Source organism: Sminthopsis crassicaudata, chromosome 1, assembly GCF_048593235.1.
Source record: "Sminthopsis crassicaudata isolate SCR6 chromosome 1, ASM4859323v1, whole genome shotgun sequence".
Classification (NCBI taxonomy): domain Eukaryota; kingdom Metazoa; phylum Chordata; class Mammalia; order Dasyuromorphia; family Dasyuridae; genus Sminthopsis; species Sminthopsis crassicaudata.
In genome coordinates, this window is record NC_133617.1 from 388548397 (window position 1) to 388574622 (window position 26226).

General features: G+C 40.3%; 3 protein-coding genes and 2 non-coding genes across 16 annotated transcripts in view; 3 read left to right on the forward strand and 2 right to left on the reverse strand.

Moving 5' to 3' along the window:
- TRAF7 (TNF receptor associated factor 7) overlaps window positions 1-17929 on the reverse strand; it is a 54509-nt gene extending 36580 nt beyond the window's left edge. For 2 of the 4 annotated variants that reach the window (XM_074279538.1, XM_074279536.1), the window contains exon 1: window positions 17689-17929. The gene's annotated coding sequence lies outside the window, so the exon portion shown is untranslated. Of the gene's footprint in view, window positions 1-1965; window positions 2249-17688 lie in introns of those variants that run through there. The other 2 variants (XM_074279537.1, XM_074279539.1) reach the window with 2 other exon arrangements.
- A 155-nt stretch (window positions 17930-18084) lies between these two features.
- Window positions 18085-26226, forward strand: part of PKD1 (polycystin 1, transient receptor potential channel interacting) — a 189410-nt gene continuing 181268 nt past the window's right edge. Inside the window, exons 1-3 of one of the 2 annotated variants that reach the window (XM_074279522.1) lie at window positions 18085-18451; window positions 19578-19616; window positions 19835-19889. In XM_074279522.1, coding sequence (XP_074135623.1) covers window positions 19840-19889 — 50 coding nt within the window. In that variant the 5' untranslated portion in view covers window positions 18085-18451; window positions 19578-19616; window positions 19835-19839. The remainder of the gene's footprint in view (window positions 18452-19577; window positions 19617-19834; window positions 19890-26226) is intronic. The other variant, XM_074279523.1, reaches the window with a different exon arrangement.
- LOC141552357 (small nucleolar RNA SNORD60) lies at window positions 19407-19490 on the forward strand. Its single transcript, XR_012485153.1, has one exon. It is a non-coding gene; the product is annotated as a small nucleolar RNA SNORD60 (small nucleolar RNA).
- LOC141552356 (small nucleolar RNA SNORD60) lies at window positions 19646-19728 on the forward strand. The gene has a single exon (XR_012485152.1). It is a non-coding gene; the product is annotated as a small nucleolar RNA SNORD60 (small nucleolar RNA).
- RAB26 (RAB26, member RAS oncogene family) overlaps window positions 22051-26226 on the reverse strand; it is a 37093-nt gene continuing 32917 nt past the window's right edge. For 4 of the 8 annotated variants that reach the window (XM_074279547.1, XM_074279550.1, XM_074279546.1 and 1 more), the window contains one exon: window positions 24442-26019. In XM_074279547.1, coding sequence (XP_074135648.1) covers window positions 25753-26019 — 267 coding nt within the window. In that variant the 3' untranslated portion in view covers window positions 24442-25752. Of the gene's footprint in view, window positions 26020-26226 lie in introns of all 8 variants that reach the window. The other 4 variants (XM_074279548.1, XM_074279545.1, XM_074279549.1 and 1 more) reach the window with 4 other exon arrangements.

Genomic DNA, 26226 nt, shown 5'->3' on the forward strand with positions numbered 1-26226 from the left:
AAAATGACTGTGGCTGAATACAGATGGAAACATACATTTTTTTTTTTAACTTTTATTTTTCTTGAGTTTTTTTTTGGGGGGAGGGGGAATCTGTTTCCTTTCACAACATGACTTTTATGGAAATGCTTCGTATAACTTCACATGTGACTTCTCAATGAGGATGAGGGAGGATGGGAGAGAATCTGAAACTCAAAAGTTTTAGAAACAAATATAAGAAATTGTTTTACATGTAATAGGGGAAAATAAAAGTATTAAAACAGAAACATACCTAAACAGACCTATACATACAAACTATCCACATTTTCAAAAGGGGCAGGGAATGGGATGAGCACTAAGTGTTATAGATAGCTCTTCACAGATAGTTGGAACTGCATAATGTCATTCGGGCAGAAGGGCTAGCAGGAGGATGAGTGCTCACCAGGAGGAAGAGTCACCCAGAACAAAGGCAGTGTACATGTGGTACACTTGGAGCCCCTGAGGCAGGGCTCCAAGACAATGATGTACACCTCCCTACCCCAACCCCCATCCCCTGTACTGTTCATTCCTAAGCCTAGAAGGAAAGATAAAAACCTTCACTTCCAACTCAAATGGCTACATAGTTGTATGACCAATTCCAACCTAAAGTATTACTTTATCCCCAAGTTGGTAGAATAGAAGAAACACAGCCCTGGCTTCCAATTCTCATATAACTGGGATTTCTAGATCATTAACTCTAGTCTGAATCTTAGTTTCTCCACTTCCAAAATGGGAAGGTTAGACTGGATGATTTTTACAGGACTTTCTAGTGCTAGGAATTTTGATTTTAGTCTTCGGGCTGAACCCAAACCTACACCACACAAGCTCCGACAAGGCTGCAGGCCCTTGGTAGCACAGCAAAAATTCTGTGGGACTGTCAGTTTGGTAGATGAAGCATTAAGTATTATTCCTGGCAGCCTGTGGAGTCTCCAAAAATCTATTAGGGGAAGGAAAAGGTGCTACAAAAGGCGAGATTTCAAGGGTCAAAAGGCCAGTCACTTCTAGAACCTAGAGGACAATCACTAGCAGTCTCTGTTCAGGAAAACATGTGATTTCAATTCCTCAGTTGCGTGCTGTCTGGTTCACACACAAAACAAAACTAGGACAGCCCTCAGGGTCTCCCTTCTGTTCTCCGCTAGCTGTGCCTCGAAACCCTGGACTGCAAGGCTCTAACTAGGACATCTCAGCTGGCACTAACACATAAACTATAGTTTTGCTTCTAGGGCAAATTGAGAAGCTCTTTACACAGGGAAAATTGCCAGGTTTAAGATGCACCTTCCCCATCACTAGGTACAAAACAAGTATCTACTTCTTCCACACAAAAGAAAAGCCAAAACCCAAAGGTTCTCTAAAGTTTGCCTTTGATAAGGATTTCAAACAGGACACAACGACTTGCAGCTACTATTTTATATCCTGGTAGATGAAGACAAACAGCAGAATACCTGAACAGATTTGGGCTAAGCTGTAGTCTTGATGGCTGTTCAGCCAGAGGTCCAAAGTCCAGAGGCAAAGAAATAAGGAAGTATAGAAATGTCTAAAGCAAGATTTCACTGGGAAAAAAAGTTAGTAGCAAATTAGCCAACAGTACTTGCAAAACAGCAGTCACATTACAGAAACACGAAATGAAGCGTTCCCTGAGAGATACAGAATTAGACTGGAAATTAACTTCATTTCAAAATTCCCTTCAGCCTAGGCTAACACTTTAGCCACAGAACCGAAAATAGTTAAGTTGCTGGGTCAGTATAAGTTTACTGATTAAAAAGCAACCTGAATTTTAATATCCATATGCTATAAGAAACCACAGTTTGCTAGAGGAAAAGTGCAAAATGTCAATTTTATCAGAAATAAAGACAACCCATAGTGAAGGGAAGGGAGTAGTAGCAGCAACAGCTCTGCTAAAATATACCCAACTGTTACCCCCAAGCCTAGAAGAAAAGACAAACACTTTACCTCCTAAGAAATTCTTGCTGGTCCTGTACACTCATCCTCTTTCAAAATGTCTCTTGCTCAATCTGCGTGGGTGCCTCTATGTGTCTCTCCGAAGTGATGTAAACAGAAAGGCATGCAGAGAACTGGACAATATGCAAATCACCCTGGAAAACCCCAGATCTCGGCCAATCACAACTCCTGCTGCAGCTGGGTTGAGTTTGTCCCAAACCAAATGATTTTAAGAAGACAAACTGTCCCCCACCATCTTCATTAGCAGGAACAGATTCATTTTAAAGCCCCTTGGCTTTCCTGGGGTGTTGAGAAGATGGGGGAAAGGTAGAAAAAAGTTTCCGTTCACATGTTCAGTCACAGAATCATCAATGGAAAGGCACTAGATAGATTCAAATAATTTGTGAAATGAGGAGCAATTTCACCAACTAAGCAAACAGGGTTTTTTTTTTTTTTTTGTTTTGTTTTAAAGTATTTTGAATCTCAATAATAAGAGATTTCAAGCTTTTAAAAAGCTGAGCACAAATAGGATTTGATTTTGCAATCCATGATTTCTCTTCTCCAGTTATCCAGATGTTCTCTCTTAACATAGCCTTAAGGTTTGGTCAGAGAATACTAAATTTAAATCTGGAAGGGACTTTAGAAGAAATCACCTGGTTTAAAGGGGTCAATTTCAGGAACTGAATTAAAAAGTAATTGGGAAATGTTTAACAAAAATAAAAAAAAAAATACAATGTACCCCAGAAAATATTCATTTATGATTTTTAAAGTTACAATGCCCCAGCAGGGATGTTTCTATTTGACACCTCAGATCCAGTTCAATCTCTCTAGTTTTACAAATGAGAAACCTGAGAACCAGAGAGGTAACTTGCCAGGAGCCCAGAAATGCTAAATGGCAGAGTTTGGGCCTGGAAACTTCTGATTCTAAAAGTTCTCCACTATACTGCACTGCTTCTTGTCCAGGCAGACAGGACACAGTCCAAAGTATTGAGATCACAGTGACCCCAAACTTTTATGCCTGAATGCAAATGAATCATGTGGGGAGACTATACAGCACAGCACAGCTTAGGCTGCTACTCTGCACCAACTTGGGCAAGGACTAGTTTTTGTTTTGTTTTTTTTTGGGGGGGGAGGGCTTGGTGACTACTTTACCTAGGTGATTCTAAATAACAACAACAGCCTTACTTCCTCATCTGTACAATTTAGTGGTTGTACTAGATCAGAGTTCTTTACTTTTTGTGTCCTGGACCCCTCTGGCAGTGTAGTGAAATCCTGAGGTTTTAAAAGCACAAAACAATATACAGGATTACAAAGAGAATCAACTATTTTGAAATAAAGATATAATTTTTTTCCCTATACAAGTTGACAAGAGCCTCTAAAATGTATCTATAGATCTCAGGTTAAAGAAGTCCTGTACTAGATGGTCTAGAATGTCCCTTGGAGTTTTAATCTAATGTAATCTGATCTAATGAAGGTGTCTAGGCAGGGAAGTAAAGAAAACCTAGAGTGAAGAAAGTACCATGAAGGCAGGAGAACCTGAGTTCAAATCTGGTCTTAGACACTGACCTCAGGCAAGTCACTTACTCTCTATTTGCCCCAGTCTCCTCAACCATAAAATAGGGCTAAATAAAGCATCCACCACGTTGGATTGTTGTGAGATCGTATTTGTAAAGGATCAGCATTGTGCCTGACATGTAGAAGGTGTATTATATAAATCATCATCATCATCATCATCATTATTGATGTCATTATGAATCTATAATTCCATGATTTGTATTATACTTGAGTTTCAATGTGCTTTGACACATATTTCATCAGAGTTCCACAACAGCCCTGTGCCATTGAGAGCATTGGGATTATTCTCATGTTATAGATGAGACTCTCTAAGGCTCAGAGTATAAGAAACTGACTTCAGCTTTCACATAGGCAGAGCCAGAACTGAAATTCAAGTCTTCTGCCTTTACTTCCTTTTCATTCATTTTCTTCAAGCCCTTAGCAATCTGGCTTGTTTTCATCATTCAAAAGAAACTGTTCTCTCAAAAGCTCAATAATCTTTTAACTGACATATCGAATGGCCTTTTCCCAATCTTTATGCTTCCTCACCTCCTTGCAGTGCCTGCCACTGTGGATCACCTTCTCCTTAGGAGTAACCCCTGGGACTCTGGCCTCATTTCTTTTCCCTCTTGCTTCTATATCTTCTCACTAAGAGATCTGATCACTTTCCATGTATTTAATTATCATCTCCTCTGTAGGCGATTCCCAGGTTTACATCATCAACAGCTTTTTGAATATATCAAACTTAGATGTCCTATAGGCCTCTCAAACTCATTATCTAAAGCATTCTTTCCTCTCAAACCTTCCCTCTTCCAAAATTTCCCATTATTGTTAAGAGCACTGCCACCTAGTCACCAAGAATTACAATTTTCCTGTCATCCTCAACTCCTTACTCACTCACTCCACATATCCAGTCTTTTGCCAAATCTTGTCATTTCTACCCTCACAACTTCTCTCACATATTCCTTTCTCTCTTCTCTTTACTAATCTTAATTCGAGTTCTCATCACCTCTCTCTTGGACTTGCAAGTCTCCTCCAATTGTTCTCCCTGTCTCATCTTTGCCTATTCCAATCTATCCTCCATTGAACTGTCAGAGAACAATTTTTCTTGAGAACAGATCAGACCATGTCACCCAATCCTCTCCCTACTCCCCCCCCCCCCCCATTTCACATATAAACACTTGGTAAGCTCCAGTGGCTTCTCTTGCCTCCAGAGTCACTAAATGATCTTTGCTGCTTGGTGTTGGCTAGTCTTCTACTTTATTCCTCTCCCATATAGATACACTGGCATCCTTGCTGTTCCTTGCATGTGGCACTCCTCCAGGATCCCTGCCTTCTGTGCCAACTGTCCCCATGACTGAAATATTCTCTCCTTAACCTCAGCCTCCTGCTTTCCCTTATTTCTTTCAAGACTCAGCTCACAACCCACCTTTCACAGGACGCCTTTCCAGTTTCCCGACTACTAGTGCCTTCCCTACTACGATTACTACTACCTTCCATCTACTTGGTGGGGTTTGTAAGTATTTAGTTATTTATGTGGATTCTCCTTCTTTAGAGTTTCTTGAAGCCAGAACTATTTTTGCTTTTCTTTAGATCCCCTATATTTAGCACAGTACACAAGAAGTGTTTAATAAATGCTTTAACTGACCAATCCAGTGCACGTCTGCTACAAATTTATGCTTAAAAAATGATCTGCCAGGGCAGGTAGGTGTGCAGTGGATAGAGCACCAGCCCTGAATTCAGGAGGACTGGAGTTCAAATCTCAGACACTTAACACTTCCTAGCTATGTGACCCTGGGCAAGTCACTTAACCCCAGCCTCAGGGGGAAAAAATGATCTGCCTCTACTATGGCTCCAATTGTGTTGGCCCAAGGATAGCCTGTCCCCCAGAGACAAACAATGCACTCCCCTCTCCAATCCATCCTCCACACAGTAGCTGCCAAGATGACATTACTGAAGCACAGACTTCACTGTAATGCCTTCCCCTTCAAACTCCAGGGGTTCCCCCATATCTTTAGGATCAAATGCAAACTCTTCTCTCTGACATAAAAAGCCTTTCACAACCTGCCCCAAATCTTTCTGACTTTATATGTATTATATCAACATTTCTAATTTTGTTACTTCTCTTCATGTACTCTCTACTGTTTACCCAAACTCTTTCTTGCTTTTCCTCATATATGACATTCTCCCATCTGCATGCCTTTGCAAGCTTGTCCACATGCCTGAATGCATTCTCTCCTCACTTCTAACTTCCTTCCAAGCTCAGCTACTATCACTTACACGAGGTCTTTTTTGATCTTCCAAGCCAGTAAGGTCCCCTTTTCCCCTCATTATCATATATATCATACATATAATTATCATGTATATCATATTATTATCCCAACTTATGCCTGTAGATCTGGTGTAGATGTTTTTGTTTTTCTTAAATTTCAAAAGTATTTTATTTTCCAAATACATGTAAAAATAGTTTTCAACATTCATTTTTGTAAGACTTTGTGCTCCAAATTTTCCTCCCTCCCTTCCTTACTTCCTCCTTTCCTAAGATAATAAGCAATAGGATATAGGTTAAATATGTGCAATTCTTCTAAATATATTTCCATATTTGTCATGTTGTGGAAGAAAAATCAGACCAAAAGGGAACAAATCATGAGGAAAAAACAAACAGTTGGTATAAATTTTGCACACAAATATCTGTGTATATGGTAGCTCTGAAAGACTTCAAACTCCTAGAAGATTAGGGCCTAACTGCTTTTTGTCTTTGAATCCCCAGACTTAGCACTGTGCCTAGCACATACTAGGCACTTAATATTTGTTGACTGAATGAATATAACAACAAGCTAGACAGAAGTTGCTAACTTCAAAAAGAAACTCTCAGAGGATCAGTTAATCCAATAATCATCATGGGATTTTACTTTCAACAGTGCTACCTTCATTTAAGAAAGGCCTGTCTCCAGGCCCAGAAGCCACTTAGATAAATTCAGAGAACCCAAGAGGAAGTTACTTTTCCATTAACAAAGTTTACAGCTTGAAACACAAAATCAGGAAATAGTACCAGAAAAGACTCCCAAGTGACACTCACCTCCAATTGCTCTGAGCTTATTTATTTGAAAGGAAAAGGAAAGTGCCATTTAAAAGGGGTCTGTCTACTTCACTTGATTTGAGTTTCTGGTATCTTGTTCAGAAATTGTGTATGCCTGACTTGTAATGCAGATCAAAGCTATATTTATTAGCTATTAATTAGGGAAAAAAAAGTCCCAAATTCATAACAGAAAACCTTCCTATCCACTCCTAAAATGCCCTATGACAATATCTGGGTCAAATAGCTTCTAGAACCAATTCTTCTCCAGACTAGGAAGTTGTCTAGTCATTCTAGAGGCTCCTTAAAGAACAGGAAACTGGGAGGAGACTCCAAAGCCTCTTTCTCTTGCTGTTTTTTTCTTTCCCAGAATCAGCCATGGCTTTTTGGCAGAGGGCACATAGAACAACTTCACACGAACTAGTTACTGAGATGTCTCAAGAGATCAGTACACAGAAATAGCTCTCCCAAATCTTGGTTAAAGCAAAAGGATGGACAAGGCATAGATTGTGAAACTCAACTATGGATACTACATGGAGAGGAAAAGGGAGGAAGAGAGAAGGTGAGAGAGAGAAATAAGAGAAAGAAAGAAAAGGAGAGGAGAGAGGGAAAGGGAGAGAGAAAGAGAAAAGGAGGAGGAGGGGATGAAGAAGGGAAAGGGGAAAAGGAGAAGGGGTGAGAGAGGGAAAAGGAGGAAAGGGGGAAAAAGATATAAACATCAAAAGGAACCTTTCAGTCCCAAAGGGAAACTGTTTAAAACCTCAAAGCATCCTGAGCTAATGTGTATATCTTTGAAAGGATACAAGTAGAGAATATTGTATAAAATTACAAAGTGAATCTTGCCCTAACCCAAATTGATTGTTTCCATTCAAAAATTTGTAAGTGACCCAATCTGACAGTAAACATGCACTGGAAACATTTGGTTCTGAATAATTCTCATACTGGAAACTTTGTATCTCAGTAGAGGATCCCTAGAGTCTCTGGAAGGGTCCCTCTAGTCATCATTAAAATATCACTGCATTTTGATTTGGAACAGAGACTTCTATGCCTTGAAGATCTCTAATTTTGAGGCTAAAAGTCAAATAATAAAAAAGTATGTATTCACAAATACTTCTCATTTCTCAGTATAGGAGTACATCAGGAGAGGATGCAGGCAGCAACAATGTCCAGAGGTTTTTTGATTCAGAGAGAATTGAAAGGAAACTCAGAGGCCTGCTAGTACAATCTCCATATTTTACAGATAAGAAAATTGAGGTCCAAGGGGATGAAATGACTTGCCATATAGGTAACAAAGATAAGCAAAAGGATAAACACGTTGTTCCTGGTTGGGAGGGATCCACCTCACATTTTAAAATGTTTCCTTTTTTTTTTTTTTTTTTTTTTTTTTTTTACTTATAACCCTTTTCACAACACCTTTCCCATCTGTCCCACATCCTAACATCTCTCATGATTTATACGCAATAACTGATGCAGACAGGGGTTCCATTTTATTCATGCTGCCAGACAGAAACTACTTAAACTCCATCTACTTTCAACTAGGCATCTCATGAAACATTCTTTTATTGCTGGCTCACTGATGCATACCAGAATGTCCTTCCATTCACACATGGCTTGTGTGTTATTGGCTGAAAAAAGGTTTCTTGCCCTTTCCTCAGTCAAGATTAATAACTACCTCTGACTAATGATGCTTACAAGCAGATGCTTTCATTCCAAAGGAGTCAGATTTCCTCAATTAGTCCTATTCTTCACTCCTCCAGCTTTTTTTCCTTCTTCCCCCAGAAAATACTCACCCTCTGATTCTCTTCTCATATAGCTCCCTATCTTTTAATTCAATTCAACTCAACAAACATTTATTATGTGTTTGTTATATATAATGTACTAAAGGGATGAAATGTATAATGATAAAATGACAAAAGGGAAAATAAAATATTATCTGCCTTCAAAAAGTCTACATCCTACTGGAGGAATACAACATATATATATATAAAAATATACAACTACAAGAGAACTTGAGAAAAGAGAGTCATAGCAATGTGTGTGTGACAGAGATAGAGATGGGGACTACAGGTAGAGGGAGAAGAGAAGGGAGAGCAGGAGGAGGGGGGAAGATTGTGGAAGTTTTCACAGAGAAGGTAGTGCCTGAACTGAGTCTTGAAAGATAAAGATTTGACAAGAAAAAAAGGAAATGTATTTCAGCCATAGGCAATGCCCTGAATGAAAACAGAGATCAGAGATGGAATAAGATTAGGGAACAGATAAAAGTAATGTAATTTAGTTTTTTGGGTTTTTTGGTTTTTTGGTTTTGTTTTGTTTTTTTTGTAATTTGTTAAGAACATATATGTATGAAGAAAAAGGTATTCTTTTCTTCTCTCTCCAAGCTTCCTGTCTAACACCTTTGGTCTCCGATGTTTCTTCTAGAGAAATAATCGGAAAACTCCATTTATTTAGGTCATCACAAAGAAAAACATTTCCATCACCTGGAAAGCTGGCCCATCGCCTCACAGTCCTCCATCCTTCCATATTCAATCTATTCTTCAAGTCTCATAATGTTTTATTTTTCCAAATACATGTAAAGAGTTTTCAACATTTATTTTTGTAACACTTTATGTTCCAAATTTTTCTTCTTCCCTCCTCCCTGTGACAGAAAGTAATCTGATATAAGTTGAATATGTGCTATCTTTTGCAACATATTTCCATGTTTATCATGTTACACATCAGACCAAAAGGAAAAAGAAACAATGAGGAAGAAAAAACAAAGTCTCCATAGTTCTCTCTCTAGATTTGATTGGCATTTTCCATCCCAAGTCGATTGGAATTGCCTTAGACCACCACATGGTAGAGAAGTCAAGGCTTATACCTTCCATGAAGACTTTCATGACCACTCTAACTCATCAATCAAATGCCTCTCTAACTCATGGAATGTTAGACCTGGTCCAGGGAGAGGGAAAGAAGAGGAGGGAGGAGCTTAGAGGGAAGAATTGGCACATAAACTAGTGGCAGAACAAAGATTAGACTCCCAGGTCTTCTAACACCAGTCCACTATACCACGTGTTACTTCTTTTGTATTTACTTTATGTATGACAAGGCAGTATGATGTAAGGATAAAGATCTGGCCTAGGAGCCAAGAAGACCTGGCTTTAGACATAGACCATAGCTCTATTATGTTCTGGTTATAGAATCCTGGGCCAATCATTTACCCTCTCGATACTCTAGGTTCAGAGACTATGTGTTGGAGGGAGTTTTCTCATTTGATATTTTCCTGTATCAATGAAGTCCCAAATACAGTTTCTCCATTAGAGTATGAGCTCCTTAAGGGCAGATGGTTTTTTGTCTCTTTTTGTATCTCCAGTGCTTAGCACGTTGCCGGCATATGGAAGGCACTTCATAAGAGTTTGCTGACTGACTGACTAGCCTCATTAGAATCTGAGGATCTGGGTCTGCTTTGAAATCCCTTTTAGCCCTGGTTTTTTTTACAGCCATTTAGAGCCTGAGATAGTTTGCCAATTCTCAGGAGAGACCAACAGTTCCTGGTCCACCTTGGCTGGAATTTGTACTTTCAGGGTTGGGCCTCAGGGATCAAGTGACTCTGGAAGAGAAGACTCTGAACATTCTTCTTGAGGCTGGGTATTCAGAACAGAGCTTTCTGTTGTTAGGGTCACAGGCTGCTTGGTCTGCCACAGTAAGAGAAAGAGAAGGGCATTTTAGTGCCTGCTTCTTGGCCCCAGGACTTCATGCATCCAGCTTGCATGCAGGCGGGCCCTAGTGGTTTGACATTTTCCAGAGAACAGCACATACTGAGATCTGGAACCATAATTAAGCTGCACGTTCAGCAGCAATAAGCCTGAAGGGTGGAGAGCTGGACTGGTGAAAACATCAGCTCCCAGCTGGGTGGACTCTGGTCTGACTTCAGAGACAGCTAAACAGAACTCCAGGTGGGAGGCTGTGCTTGCTGGATGGCTTCCAAAGGCTTCACGAGCTGCACGTGGGAACTGACGATGATCCCAGAGGGTCCTTTCCATTGGAATGAACAGTCTGACCTGGTATCCTGGCCAAGACGTTCCTCGCCTTCTATGAGCTGTATGCTGGCTGCCACCCCACACTCCAGAGGCAATTCTATGTCAACGGAGCCCCTGAACAAGGGTTCCAAATACTGTAGAAACATGGATTTCCCATAGCAACATAAACATAGATTTTCTCCCAGATGTGCCGCTTACCCCAACATTCTTCCATGGAACATGCAGTGTATGTCTGAGCAGCTGTATCTAGGCACTTCTTTGGCCCACTGCCCAAATACCCTGAAGGCAATTCAAGTGAATGGCAAAAGGAATCTCTGACTTTCATTCACTCTGCCAGTCTCCAATGAGTCATGTCTACTGGAATAGCATGAGGCCCAGTTTATTGTGTTCTGGTCTGGAGGAGACAGGTGCCTTAAGAGGTATCCTCTCAACTCAACTTTAAATTCTGTCAATGGGACTTCTTTCAACCTCATCTTCCAACTACTCCCCCTCCCTTTCCTACATCAAATCCCATGGATTCTTCCTTGCACACAACTTCAGATTATTTCCATCTCTACTCCCATTACTCCCAAACTTGGACCAGGACTAATTAAAACTGGTCTCCTTTCCCCATAGTCTCACTGGTGAGTTCTTCCCAGAACCTCCATTTTGGGAAAGGTCCCAGGTCAGCCTTTTTTTATTCTTCTGAGAGGGCAGCTTCTGACTTTTCAAACTTATTATGGTCCCTTCCCTGATCATCCCCACTACATTTCTGTTTCCTTTCATATTATGCCTCCTCTCTTATCCATTAGAATGTAAACTCCTTGAGAACAGGAATTATGTTTCTATTTACTTTTTAGGAATTATTTGTATCTCTCTCTTTTCTTCTTCTTCTACATCTCCTTCTCCTTTTCTTTTCTTGTTAACCAAAGTTTGTTGACTGCCATTCTTAGAAACACCCACTCTTCTAAGGACATACATACTGTGAGCCCACTACCATGAGGTGCCTTTGGCATTCAAGAGTATTACTTTTTTTTTTTAATTAACAAAATTCTAGCATTATTAATAAAATAAGTAATTACCAGAAACTATGTTTCTTGAACTCAGTAGTATAGACTGCCTATAATATAATCAGTGTAAAATCAGGCTGGTAAGATAGGTGATAGCTAATCAGAGAAGGGTTTTAAATACAAAAATAATATTAATAATTATTATATTGACATAGAACTTTAAAATTTATAAAGTACTTTACTTATATTATAAGAACATAGATTCTTCCCCCCCCCCCCCCCGAGGCTGGGGTTAAGTGACTTGCCCAGGGTCACATAGCTAGGAAGTGTTAAGTGTCTGAGACCATATTTGAACTCGGGTCCTCCTGAATTCTATCCACTGCGCCACCTAGCTGCCCCCAGAACATAGATCCAATGATTTAGATCTAGCAAGGGCTCATGGCTCTAGATCACTGATTCCTACTCAACACCTTCCTATTCAATAAACTCCACTGGCTCCTTCAAGATCAAAATCAAAGTGCTCTATTTGGCATTCAAAGCCCTTTATAACCTAGTCCCCTGACATCTTTCCAATCTTATACCGTTCCCAGCCACAAACTCTTTGACCCTGTGATAGTGGCCTCCTGGCTATTCCATGGAGATGTTCAATCTTTCCATTGAATATGTTCTCTTTGGCTGGTTCCATACCTGGAGCACCATTTCTTCTCATCTCCACTTATTGGCTTTCTTGACTTCCTTTAAGTCTCTTTGGATTTGAGAGCTCTCATTAAGAAGGCCAAGAGGGACAGTCAAGGTAAGGGGAAAAAAGACAGTGATTCACCTGAGTTCCCCTAAGCCCCTCCAAACACCTTTAAATAATTCCATAAAACAATTCCTTAAGCAGCAGAACTCACAAAGGAAGGGGTAAAATAATTTTTCAGCTAAACACAACTTAGAAGGTCATCAGGAGAGGTGTGTCACACCAGGGCAAGAGTAGAGCACAGTCCAGCCCAGGTCAGCATAGACTTAGGCTCAGCAAACCAGGAACAGATATTGGGAACCATTGAATCAGCAACAGCTGCTTCCAGAGCTCTCAGCTCACAGACAGGAAGAGGGTCAAATAAATGATCAGAAGAAAATTACAGGGGTCTTTTTGTGAGCACTGAGGCAGGATTCTGGTTTTTTTTGCCCATACCTGAATCTGGGTTGCAGTCCCGGATGGCAGTTCCAGGTTGAGGAGGAACATTAGCATACCAGAGCTTGTGATCACAGGGGAGCAAGGAACCTCCTCACAGATACAGAGAAGAAAAGAGTGCTTGTGGTTACTCACAAACCAAAGCACAGGGCAGAACAGTAGTAAACACACTTCTCCTTAGACCAGACCATCTTAGAAGAACTGAAAACTTACAGTTCCTATAAGTTTCTCTGAAAACAGCTGTACAAAATCCACAAAGCCTGGGACAGTGTGCTTTCCACCCTGGAAGCAGAGTCCTACTTTAATAAAGAGTTAAAAGTCTAGAAACAGTCTGGGAAAATAAGCAAATAGGGAAACATATTCTGACCATAGAAAGATCAAAGCACACATTCAGAAGATAAAAATCAAAGCTCAAGTTAGAGCTTCAAAGAAAAATATGAATTGGTTTCAGATCATGGTAAGGCTCAAAAAGTTTTTTGAAAATCAATTAAGAGAGGTAAAGAAAAAATGGGAAGAGAAATGAAAGTGATACAAAAAATAATGAAAAATAAATCAACAACTTGGTAAAGAGACACACATAAAAATGGAAAATGACACCTTAAAAACTAGGTCAAATGGTTAAAAAAAAAAGGTAAAAAAAAGATAATGAGGAGACAAATGACTTAAAAAGCAGAATTGGCCAAATGAAAAAAGTGAAACAAAAATTCATTGAAGAAAATAATTCCTTAAAAATTAGAATTGAGCAAATGGAAGATAATGACTACAAGAAATTAAAAAAACAATGACAAAAGAATGAAAAAATAGAATAAGATGTGAAATATATCTTTGGAAAAACAACTGACTTTCATAAGAGATCTAGCATAGTAAGTTGAGAATTATTGGACTACCTGAAAGTCATGATCAAAACAAGAGCCTGGACATTCTCTTTCAAGAAATTATCAAGGAAAATTGCTCTGATATCCTAGAATCAGAGGATAAAATAAAAATTGAAAGAACACACCAATATCCTCCTAAAAAGATCCTAAAAAATTGAAAACTCCCAAGAATATTATAGCCAAATTACAGAGCTCCCGGGTCAAGAAGAAAATAACTCAAGCAGCCAGAAAGAAATAATTCAAGTATTATGGAGCCTCAGACAGTTACCAGGGTAACACAAGGTTTAGCATCTTCAACATTTAAGAATTGGAGAGCTTGGAATATGATATTCCTGAGGTTCAAGGACCTAGAAATATAACCAAGAATCTCCTATCCAGCAAAACTGAGCATAATACTTCAGGAGAAAAATGGACATTCAATGAAATAAAGCATTTATTTAAGCATTCTTGATGGAAAAAAAAATACAACAGAGGTGAATAGAAAATTTGACTTTCAAATACAAGATACAAAAGAACCATAAAATGGTAAAAAAAGGGAAATCATAAGGGATATAATATGGTAAAACTATTTACATTCCTATATGAGAAGATGGCACTTAAAACTTATAAGAACTTTCTCATTATTAGGGCAACTGAAATATATATACAGACAGAGGGCAAAGGTGTGAACTGAATATGAAGGAATGATATATTAAAATGAAAATTAATGGGTGAGAAAGGAATGTACTGGGAGAAAGAGAAAGGGAAAAGTGGAATGGGGCAAATTATCTTACAAAAAAGAGGCAAGAGAGAATTTTTACAGTAAAGGAATATAGAAATGGCTTAAAATCTATTTTACCCTAAAAAAAGGAGGGGAAGAGAATAAAAGAAGATGTGTGGAGGGGAAAGAAGGGTGAAAGAAAGTAGGGCAGAGTGGGAAGGGGGCTAGTTAGAAGCAAAACACTTTTGAGGAGGGATATGGTGAAAGGCAAGAGAGAATAGAATAAACAGGGAGGAAATATGATGAAGGAATAAATATATAGGATGTCAAAAGATATTGACTGAAGAGGACTATAGTGGACCATAAAAAGAAGGTGAGAAAATCTCTCATAAATAGATAATAACAGAGAGGAGGAGAAATGATAATAGTTACATCTGAAAAGGACTTCTGAGATCATTTGACAGGAGAGAGTCTGAGGTCAGGAGAGAGGAAGTAAAAATTATATAATAATAATAGAGGGTAAATAATAGAATAAGAACTTAAATCTAGGTCCTTAGATGGCATAAAAATCAAAAAGGAAGAAACTGTTAAGTGATTGCCACAAAACAAATGTCAAAGATTTTGGCCAGAAACAATGAATATGCTTTCTTTTGGCCTCCTTAGTGTGAGACCACCACGGAGGTGACCAGCACTTGAGACTTAACAGATATGACCTCAGGGAAAAACCAGATTTCTTTTAATTCCAAATGGTTTTGAGAGGATGAAACAGAACTTGTTACAAAAGAATGATGTTCCAAAGATACGATGAAGGGAAGCACAAAACTGAGGAGAATTATAGCTGAGTTATATAGGAATTAGAAGCATCATGGGAAAATAGAAAGATTAGCCTTATAGACAAGAGAGACCTAGGTTGGAATCATAGAATTAGTTGGGTGGTCTGGACAGGTCATTTACTATCTGAAAAATTATTTCAAAATTCAAAATAAAGTATTACTTGTGGAAAATATGGAGATGATAATATTTATGCTACCTACCTCACTAGGCTGCTGGGAGCAAAACTATGAGTTATTAAAATTAGAAAAGCAAGGGGCAAAGTAGATGGGGGAAAAGGCTAAACAATTAAGCATGAAGAGAACTGGATATTGGGAAAGTATTAAGGACTTGCTGGATATAAAGCAGGGGAAGACCAAATGGACAGAACTCACATTCTAAGACATTACAATAGGCAACTGGTGGTCACAGCCTTAGTTGCCAAATCCTCTGCACATTTGAGAAGGAAATGATTTAACTGATTTTGTAAAACATTAGGTTCTGAAATAAAGGTGTGTGGGAATCTGTGGGAGGGAGGAAATAAATTCATTCCTGACTACAGAAAAAGCACTAACCTAAGAACAGTTCCAAATGGAGAGGCTCCTTTTAAAGTGAAATTTCAGCTTCAACAGACCTTCGGCATAAATGTGACTATGTATCCTCAGCACTGTCCTGCAAAATTTCCTTTAAAATGCAACAAAAATTGTAAAGGTTATAATTATAATACTAAGGATTCCCTTTGAGTTTCCTGGTACTTTTCTTTTCTTTCCTTTTTTTTTTTTTTTAATTATTTTTTAAATTTTTATTTAATGACTTTTTTATGTCAAAAATGAGAAATGCAAAATGAGAAATTAAAAAAAAAAAGAAAAAAGAAAAAAACATTCCTTTGTATACAAACAGAGAAGATTCCAAGATTTTGAACTCTAATATTACTGCTATTGGGAAGTGACTAACATGTACTTTACTGGTATTTCTTACATTGTAGGGTGAGCTGTCTTTTCTAGAAATGTTACATTTGCATATTTATTATCTGCCACTATTTTTGGCCTCTGAGTTGTTAGAATATAGGTGTATAGGAGTTTCAGGGGCAATGTTTTAAAATCAATCCTTTTTGGCAGAAAGGAATTCAAAGGGAATAGGAAGTAGGAAGCCTCTCTTTAAAAGAAAAGAAGGTTGTTTTGGACAGATGCTCAGGACTTGAAAGAATACCAGGACTGAATTACAAAACATCTGAGGAAATTGTAATTTTTATTGAAGAATCATCTTTTTGAGCTAGGAAGGAGCAACTACGGGCAACAGAGGTTGGACATGGAGGAAGACAAAAAAGAGAAGTCAGAAGGATGAGTACCACACATTGCAGAAAAAGGAGAAGTGAAATTTCCCAGAAGTTTATTCTATGAAGAGAGAGAATCACACACCATTAATTCCCAACACAATTACTTCATTACACTGCCGTGAGGGTACAGAGAGAAGAGTGCAACTTGAGAAATGGGAAAGAAGCATTCCCTAAGCTCCAACACAGGAAGCACATTCAAATCTGAAAGTGACAAGACTAATATCTACACCTCTGGGAAAGTATCAAGGTTAGGTCCCTCAGTATACACCCTGGCCTGCCATTTCCTTCTCCCTACATGCCTTGGGCCAGACATAGATACAAATTTACACATACTTTGGCAATCACTTAGACTCCAGTCAATTTAACATCCCGGATATAATCTGTAGCAAGGGCTCTTGACATTTCATCCAGACAGCCCAGATCACAAAACTTATAGATACTATGTAACTTCAAGCTAACACAGAAAAGATTCCTTTTCTCCATTCCCAAGTGGGAGAGTGAATGACTCTCCTAATTTCCATTTGTCGTTACCTGGAGTTCAGCTTCCAGCCTATAAGGATCTTTATTTATATACCCCCCCCCCTCAACCCCTTACAGTAGCTCTAACCCCCATCCCACCCAGCCTGTGTAACGCAGAAGTACTTATCCTCCCCTCTCCAGTCCCGGCTCCTTCCTTCCGTGAAGACAAGGACCATCTCCTTTCTTTATCCAACTATAACTCCGACCCTGTGTCTCCCCAGCAAGAAACTACAACAGCATCTCTTCCCCAGCCGTGATCGGTTCTGACAACAATGCTTGACTCCCCTTACCACGTCGGAAACAACTCTAACCCATCCCTCGGCCCGCGAGGGTCCTACAGGTTGGGACCGTCCCCAAGTCTGCGATGACCCCACCCCCCCAACACCCAGACTCCAGGCCATAAACCCAGTTTCCTCTATCCAGTGAGTGACGGCCCAGGAGATTCTGACCACCCCCACCCCCAGTCTTGATGGACGTGACAGCGCCCATCTCTTCCCAGGCTTGGACGACCAGGTCCAACAACACAGCTACAGGCTGCCAGACGCCCCTTCCCCCGGCCCCGATCACCCCCAATTCCCTTTCTCCTAATGTAACAGTTAAGGACGACCACCAAGTCCTCGGGGACCTGGTAGTCCATTAACGCCAAAGCTTTCCAGCCCTCCTTGCGCTGCCCCGCGGGGACTCACCAGTCAGCTGCTGCCCAAAAACAGAGGCGGAGGAATAAGCCCCTTCCTCCGAGCACATAGTGACCCCCTCGGTCCTCCTCCACCTCTTGCCGGGAAGGGGGCGGGGTGCGCGAAGCCGGAACCGCGCGGAAAACACATTCTCTGGGACTTGTAGTCCTTCCACCTCATAGATTTCGGCAGCCACTTGGCGAGGAATCCTTAAAGAAAACTACAATTCCCAGCGGCTCGCGCATAGCCAGCCCTGATTGGAAACAGCAAAATCACTCTATGTTACAACTTGGATTTTTATTGGCTTTGGTTCACCGGCCATCCTGATCAGACCCAATAGTAGGACGAAGTTTCGGTTCTTACGGCTGGAAGTGGCCCCGCTGAGAAGGCACGTTAGCTATCGCCAGATTGGTGAACTAGAGCCGAAACGACTGCCTGAGCAACTGAAAGCTGCGGAAACTACGGGATGGAAAGCTAAGGGTCATCGGTGGGCGGGTACTTCCTGTAGAGGTAGTCCAATCGCAGAGCCAGAGAATTAGTTCCCTATAAAAGCCAGAAGAGGCGGGCTTCTCATTCTTTTTCTGGCTTGCACGCTTTCTGGTAGCACCTGGGAGTTGTGAGGGTGTGCTGTGATTGGATCCCGCTTTGTTGGATCCCCTTAGCTTCGAGTTCGAGGCAGCGACCGACATTCCTCTTTCATCCTGCTGTAATACCTGGGAATTAACAACCGAAACGCCCCAGTGGAACCTTCCTGCGGCGCCACCAGAAGGTAGAGGTGAGCGGGGCCTATGGCCGGCCCGGCCTTCGCTTATTCTATGTTGTTCAGTTACACTGAATTAGTCGAACCACGTGGGCGGGTCCCCACATGAACGAATTTTAAAAGCGCTTGTTTAGGCCGTTTTGTCCCATTTACAGATGAGGAAATTGAGGTCTGGAGAAGGATACAAGACCTATCCAAGGTCAAAGTTAGGAAGAGCCACTTTTGCTTTTCAGGCTGCTTGTGAAACTTAAAGGAAGAAACTGAAACACCCCCTATCCCCGGGAGATTTTTGTCAGCTCTCTGGGAGATCTGGTCAACTTGGAGATTAAGGTCGGCTACTGATCGGCTAGGAAAGCCGAGGCAAGTTATCCTTTCAGTATACCGATCTTAAGCTCTGAGAACGGACAAGAACGCCCCTTATATCATACTTCCCCTTAGGCTGTGGGCAAGCCTCGGAGTCCGAGAGCCAGGTGTTAATGGTCACAGGTCTCAGGGTAAATCCCCCTTGCTCCAGCAACTGGACACGCTGTGAACGCTGTCTTTGGCGTCTCTTTTGCATCTCTAGTACTTCAGCACGGTGCCTGGCACATAGTAGGCACTTTAGTAGTTGTGTATTTACTGCTATGACCAGGGATTCTTGGTGTCCCGGTAACGACTTCCTGGTTGGGGAAATGAGTCTGGTACTGGAATCCAGTCTGGGACTTGAATAGTTCCTGTAATTGACTAAGTTCTTAGAAAAGAGTGCCGCTCATTTGCTGCCATCTAGTGAGAGAGCACTGGAAGAATTGTTTTGAAAAGAAAGTTTAAGGATATCGTCTTTCAAGTTGTAAATTATCAGTTAATCTGATCTCTGGTAAATCCCACAAGTTCCGTGGTTGTTAGTGAAAGCCTTTTTCCTCTCCAAAATTGAGCATCTGTAATAAAATAGACCTGACTTTTAATTACGTTGAGTCATTTGTCACTTCTCTGTTGCCGATGATGAAATATACATTTCTGACACCTCGTATGAGTATTGCCAATGTCAATATCTGATTATGTTTAAGATCTGAGGCTGCAATTTATTGTCTTATGGGGAATTGCAATTATTCAGAGTTTTATTCGGGTGTATTGTAGATAATAACTGCACTGTTTAAACTTTTAGGTGTGCCCTGTGCTGTGGATGGACATAACCACCAAACAGGTGAGATTTATACATGTTTTTATAGTCTGAGCCAGTGATGAGACATTTCCATTTCTGACACCTCGTATGAAAACTGCATATGCAGTTTGATTATATAGCAAAGCTGAGGCTCAATAAAGATTAATTGAACATGAATTGAAATTTGGGTGACAGGAAGTCACCAGTTTTCTCAAGAATCATTCTTTCTAAATATATTGGGGGGGGTCTTTTGTTTTTAGATTTCATGATGAGTACAAGCTACAACAATTTTTCCCGTGTGCATTTCTGTTATGGGTAAGTTAAAGATTTGGGGGGAGGGCTTGAAGATTACCGCAGTCTGCCTGTAATAAAAAGGCAGTTTGGATTATGGATGGCAAGAGTCTGGGTGTGACCAGTAGCTTACAGTTAAGTGGTCATTCACTATATAAAATTTTCAGACCTGTATATCTTTTTTTTTTCCCCTGAGGCTGGGGTTAAGTGACTTGCCCAGGGTCACACAGCTAGGAAGTGTTAAGTGTCTGAGACCAGATTTGTCCTCCTGAATTCAAGGCTGGTGCTCTATCCACTGTGCCGCCTAGTTGCCCCCCCAGACCTGTATATCTAAAACACGGCAGAGCCCCATGCTGAAGCAGCCATTTACTTCTGGTGTTTATGCCTATCCCTATTTTCCTTCTCCCATTGTTCCAGGTCTTCAAGTACCAAGGAAATAGAATTATAGAGCTAGAATACAGCATCACCTGGTGCTAAGTGGCTTTCTTAATAAACACAGGTTGGCCAGCTTTGTTGTGGTTGGGGAAAGAGGGAGGAGAACATAGTGTGAAGAAGACCCATTTCCCAGTACCATCCAATGATTGTGTGTGTATACACACGCATATATGCCTATTTTTCTTAATGCCAGAACACCTACTGATAGAATGCATATAGATGAACTTGCAGAAGCAGTTACCTTTAGGAACTGTAGAAGACAACTGCCATAAAAGAAGCACTTGATAGAGATAAATCTGACAAAAACTTAAAATGTCCAGAAAGAATACCTTGCTGTCTCTAGCATCCATTGTGAATATGCCTCATAACATAATGGAAAAGAAAGGTGCCCCAGGAGTAGAGTTGCAGCCTCTGCAAGAGTGATATTATAAATTGGAGACTCCGAAAGTCCTGCCATAGGTAAATTCAGGGCAGCCATTAGAGAGGAATTTGGTGCTTTTCTGGACTGTCTCTAGCCTTCCTGAAAACCTATTGCTCTGGGGTCTTAGTAAATTTATCCAAACTAATTACATAAAGACAAAGCATGTTTTTGCTAGATCTAAGTGTCACCAGATAGTTCTCAGGAATGTAGCCTAGAACCAAGGACTTGGCTACCAAATATCTCAGGACCTATATGGGAAAAGTGACAAACCTAGATTCCCTGCCTCTTTTGAGTTATCGTCACTAATTTAGTTTCTTCGGCTGCAAACTGGAGGAGATAAAAGCACCTACCTCCCAGCATTGTTGGGAGGCTGAAATATTATTTGTAAAGTGCTTATAGTGTCTGGCACATAGTGAGCACTTAATAAGTATATCACTTATATAAAATATATTTTTATGTAATGCTTGTTTACTTGCCAGTGTTAGGAGAATTTGGGAAGAAGAGTATAAGGGGATTGATACTTGTACTTTCCCATCTGTCTCCTATGCCTGGTGTAGGGGTCTGATGACTGAGCTCAAGTTATAGCATTCTAATTTGTATCCCTCAAATGCTGTTTTGTTATATATTGTGTCATTAATTGCAATTGTATATTAAAGTTATTATGAATAAACTGAAAATTGATAAATTGCTACTTAATTTTCTACATCAATCACTGGGTGGGCCACTGGTACCAGTGTTCTGTTCTCGTTGGAATTGAAAAGGACTCTGTTAAAGACTATCTAATGGACTCAGTGACTATATTTGAATAAGTATCCTGACTTTAAAGATTGAATTTGAGAAATGAAAACTACCTTCCAAGTCATCTTTTTTTCAGGATCAATATTCTCAGTTCCTTCTGTTGGTTTTCCAGAGGTCCTATCTTATCTTAAACAACAACAATGCCTTTCTTAATAATATCCTTATTTCTTAGCTAATTCTATAAAGAGATAGTCTTTTTTATGTCCTTTATGAGTTGGTCCTTCAGATCATCCCAAAGTCAGTGCCAACTTGAAACTAAACAGATCCAAGTTTATGGTCATTCCCTTTTCTAAATTGTGTTTGGAAAGAAGAGTGAACTCCTAAGCAGTCTCTTTGGGAGGTTGCCAAATACGATGTTGTTGGAAGAGGATTTTGAGTGGACGTATCCCTTGTATTGTATGCCCTTAGTTGAAAGTGTTATCTTTGTAGAATCCCACTCTAGTATATGTGTGATTGTCTTGATTTGAGGAACTTCAGTAATTTTTAAAATTTACTTCAAATGATTTGAGGGCAAAGCACAAAGGTACAACGTTGCTTTAAAAAAAAACTTTATTGACAGCATTATAGAACATCACCATGAACAGAAGGGCCAACAGGAAAGATGTTTGTACAAAGTTGTGGTAACTTAATCTTGTTTCAGCAGCACTTTGTGATATACAGAGCTATCAGACATAATACAGTATTACCACTGAATTCCGAGGCTATGGAATCTGAACTGTTTTGGTTATAATACAAAAGCTTTGCTCATCACTCTTTAAATCTGCTTTCCTGATTGGGAACAATTTACTTATATATTGTTTAAGCTCCTGTATGGAATTCAGTAGTTATACTACCATCAAGATGACTTTATTAAATAGAAATAATTCAAGACGTTGTTATACCCTTACTGTCCCGGAACTCTTTTTTGATGAGCCCCTAAAATGTTGATCAGAGCCCAAATTTTCAGCCAGTATACCAAATAAGACTTGATAGATTAACAGAATTGTTTCAGAATTAACCTGTAAAATATTTTAGTCAATCTCCACTTGTGGAGTTTGCTGGTGTATGATGGGCCCTCCCAGTTTCTTTGATTACATACCCCTGGTGTCATTCATTTCCAAGTTAGTGGTTTAAAATGATATATGATTTAAGTCCATGGGAATGGGTTTTTTTAAGGACTGGCTATGTAACCATTTTGGGTAAGTCACCCACAAAATGGAGAGCCCTGTCTAGTTGAGGATTTTTGAGAGGCTTGACTGAAATAACAGAAATGTATTTGAAAATTGTAAAAAGCTTTACATTTGTAAGGTATTAAGTTTGTGGTCAATATCCCTGACCTTATCCTAAATGAGAGACCACAAAAAAGATGGTATTTCCTGGTTTGTAATAGGAAAAGACCTTGAAGTACTACCACATGGGTTATCTTCACAAACTAAATCTGGTTTTTAGAATGTTTTTAAATTTTTTATCACATTTCCAAGGATTGGAGATAAATGCAAACCTTGTGCTCTTAGAAAGCACCCTCTAACTTTTTTGGCCTGCCTGTAGCATCCAGGGCAGCCCAAATTGTTGATTGTTTTAAGTGCTTGGAATGTGCCAGGCACTGTGCTAACCTCTAGGGATACAAAAAGTCAAAAAATGGTCCCTATCCTCAATAAGCTGTCAAATAGTTCAAAGGACGCAGGTCCAGGTGACCAACAGTTCCTCAGTACAAAGCTGGGGTCCCATTTGGTCAGCATAGTAGTATTCCAAACTGACATCTCTAATAAAGGGAAGGAGGGAAGTAACACAAATACTAGTGTTCCCAGTTCTTGGGACAGAATTAAGCCTGGTTTAATTTGATGAGGAAGTTTTTTCCCCCTGAGCAGGTTTTAAAACAAAACAAAAAAAGTCCATAGGATGATTTCTATGGTCCCTTTAATTTTTTTCCTCATCAAAATACTAAAATCCTACCTTATGAGTAACCAGTCCTCTTGGAAGTTCCACTTGATTTTTAATCCTTGGTACCCTGGTAATGCTGAAATAACCCTGACATTATAGAAAATTCAGCAGTAGATAAGTGAAACTCATCTGTAGCTTTTTTTCTGATAATCTTGAGTAAGATTCTTGTGATTGCTCATTCCAACTGAAATTTTGGAATATTACAACCTTTCTCTTTATACTCTAGCTTTGAGCAAAGATGGCTTTATGTAAAAGGAAGGATCTCCAAAGAAACCTTGAGGAATCCAGCCAACAGGATATAAATCATATGATTAAGGATAATGAGGAAGAGAAGCAGCAAAAAAATGAGTGGAGCCAGAGCCCTTTTCACTATGAATATGATTTAAATTGGTTGGTTTTCTGCATGTGGTAGGTGAAACTGAAATTCACCTAAAGCCCATGAGTTAATATGTGGGAAAACCAACAGATTGGTTGAAATTACAATAAAGTTTCCATTTAATTCTTGGACAGACAGGTCACCTACAGTGAGCAGCCGGACTAGTCCTTTTTTTAACTGCCTGACTCTTCCTGTCTGTAAACAACTTTGGCAAGTCAAGTGAGATGCTTTGTGAAGGAACATGCCATGTTACACATCCAAGACTAATGAGGTTCAGTGCCATTGCCATCGTTACCTTACAGAGCCAGTGAATGAGTATCCTGACCAGCTAAAGAGAGAAGTTGCTGAACCTTAATTCCAGGAACGCATCTGGAGTTGGCTATCCCAGCATTATGCTTCCAGGGAGGTCTGGAACCTTGCTGTTTCAAAGTAAACTCCCATCACTGTTTCCTTCTCCCTAGGAGAATTTTCTCCTACCCAGTTGTCCATTTCTCTCCAACTTCCTTCTTTCACCTTTACAAAGAGTGACACACAACACATGCACATACTGTCCACAACAAAGATGCCTCATGAGCATTGGAGCAGTCATCTATCCCTAGAAAGGGCTAGCAGGTTTGAGGAGCTTCAGGTCAGGGGCGGCAGCAGCCTGAGCCTCGGACTTCCCTCTTCACATAGTCATGCAACTTGAACTTGGGTTCACTTGGCAGCTTCATGGACCTGTGCTTCAGCTCCCTGCAAAGAGATGGGAGCCAGATAAAATAATGGTTATGGACAAGGTTGCTTGAGCACATAAGGTTAAGCTAGAAACTGCCATAGACTTGATAGGTATATGGATGGTAGTTGACCTCTCCCAAAATGCAGATTATTTGTGGTGTGGAGAAAGCTGTAGGGAGGAAGGGACAGTGCAGATTCCCTCTCTGCAGGTGGCTAGAGTTTGAAAGTATTTGAATAAGCAATGGGTCACCAAGGATCTAAGCCTTTAGTTGGGCGGGAAGGCAAACCATATGAAAATAGGTGTATACCCCCACAAATACATTCCCATGCATATGTCCAAGCCAAAAACAAACCCAACTACCCAATCCCAGAAAATCTTGAAAAATAGAGTAAGAAAACTTACTTTGCAATGGCCTTAAAGGCCAAATCCACATTCAGGCCTGTCTTGGCGCTGGTCTCCATGAAGGGCACCCCATACTCCTGTAAAACATGCTTGCCAGCTGGAGGGAAGGTAAGGGAGCAGAGCATCGGGCAGGCCCTCATGCATAATCCTGGGGGCCTTTAGGGTAGGGGATCCTTCAAGATCTTATCTCACCCCCAATATCTGCTTCCCTCTGGAATGTTGGGAGTTTTTATTCCTTGGATATCTGTCAATGAGTTCCTCTCAGTCCAAGTTAAGGAAGCAGGATGCACTGATCAGCATTCTCTGCTATCCAGTTTTTGAGGGAGAGTTAAGGTCTTTCAGCAAGGTTTAAGCATCTTATTTCATCTCTAAACTCTTAATTTCTTACTCAGCTATAGGCTGAAGCAAGACAAAAGGGACTCAAAAGCCAGTGGGCTTTAGCTGCAAGCATAAGGCTTCTTAGGTTTAATTTCTTTTCTTTTTTTTTTTTTTCCTGAGGCTGGGGTTAAGTAACTTGCCCAGGGTCACACAGCTAGGAAGTGTTAAGTGTCTGAGACTAGACTTGAACTCGGGTCCTCCTGAATTCAAGGCTGGCACTTTATCCACTGTGCCACCTAGCTGCCCCTTAGGTTTCATTTCTAAAAAGGTTTCATGAGTTCTTTTTGCTTTTTTATATCACTGTTATTTCCCTACATACCCACCCCAACCTGGATAGAGCCCACCTGTAACAAAGACAAGTAAAATCTACCAACACACTGAGTGTATCAATATTTTCTACTCCTAATCCCCCACTTTTTTAATAAGAGGAGGAAAGTATGCTTTATTTGGGTCCAAGATAAGTCACTGCAATTAGAATTTGGTACTTGTGAATGTGCTGAGTCTCACTTCTTGGAAAGGACCAGATCACAAGGCTAGACATAATCCAGAGCTGCTGTTGGCCCCATCTGGGACTTTCACTGAATACTTTACTAATTGATCTATTTCCAATCCTCCACTCCTGACCAAACCCATGCCTGCTTGATGTACTCACCTTGGCCAGCTTTTCCCCATCTTCCCTTTTTACTACTCGTTCCTGGGTAGAGTCCACCTAAAATGGGATGCAAGAAATGAGAACATTTTTTTTTTTTTTTTTTGAGGCTGGGTTTAAGTGACTTGCCCAGGGTCACACAGCTAGGAAGTGTTAAGTGTCTGAGACCAGATTTGAACTCGGGTCCTCCTGAATTCAAGGCTGGTGCTCTATCCACTGTGCCCCCTAGCTGCCGCTCCAGGCCTCTTGAAGGGGAAAGAGATGCTT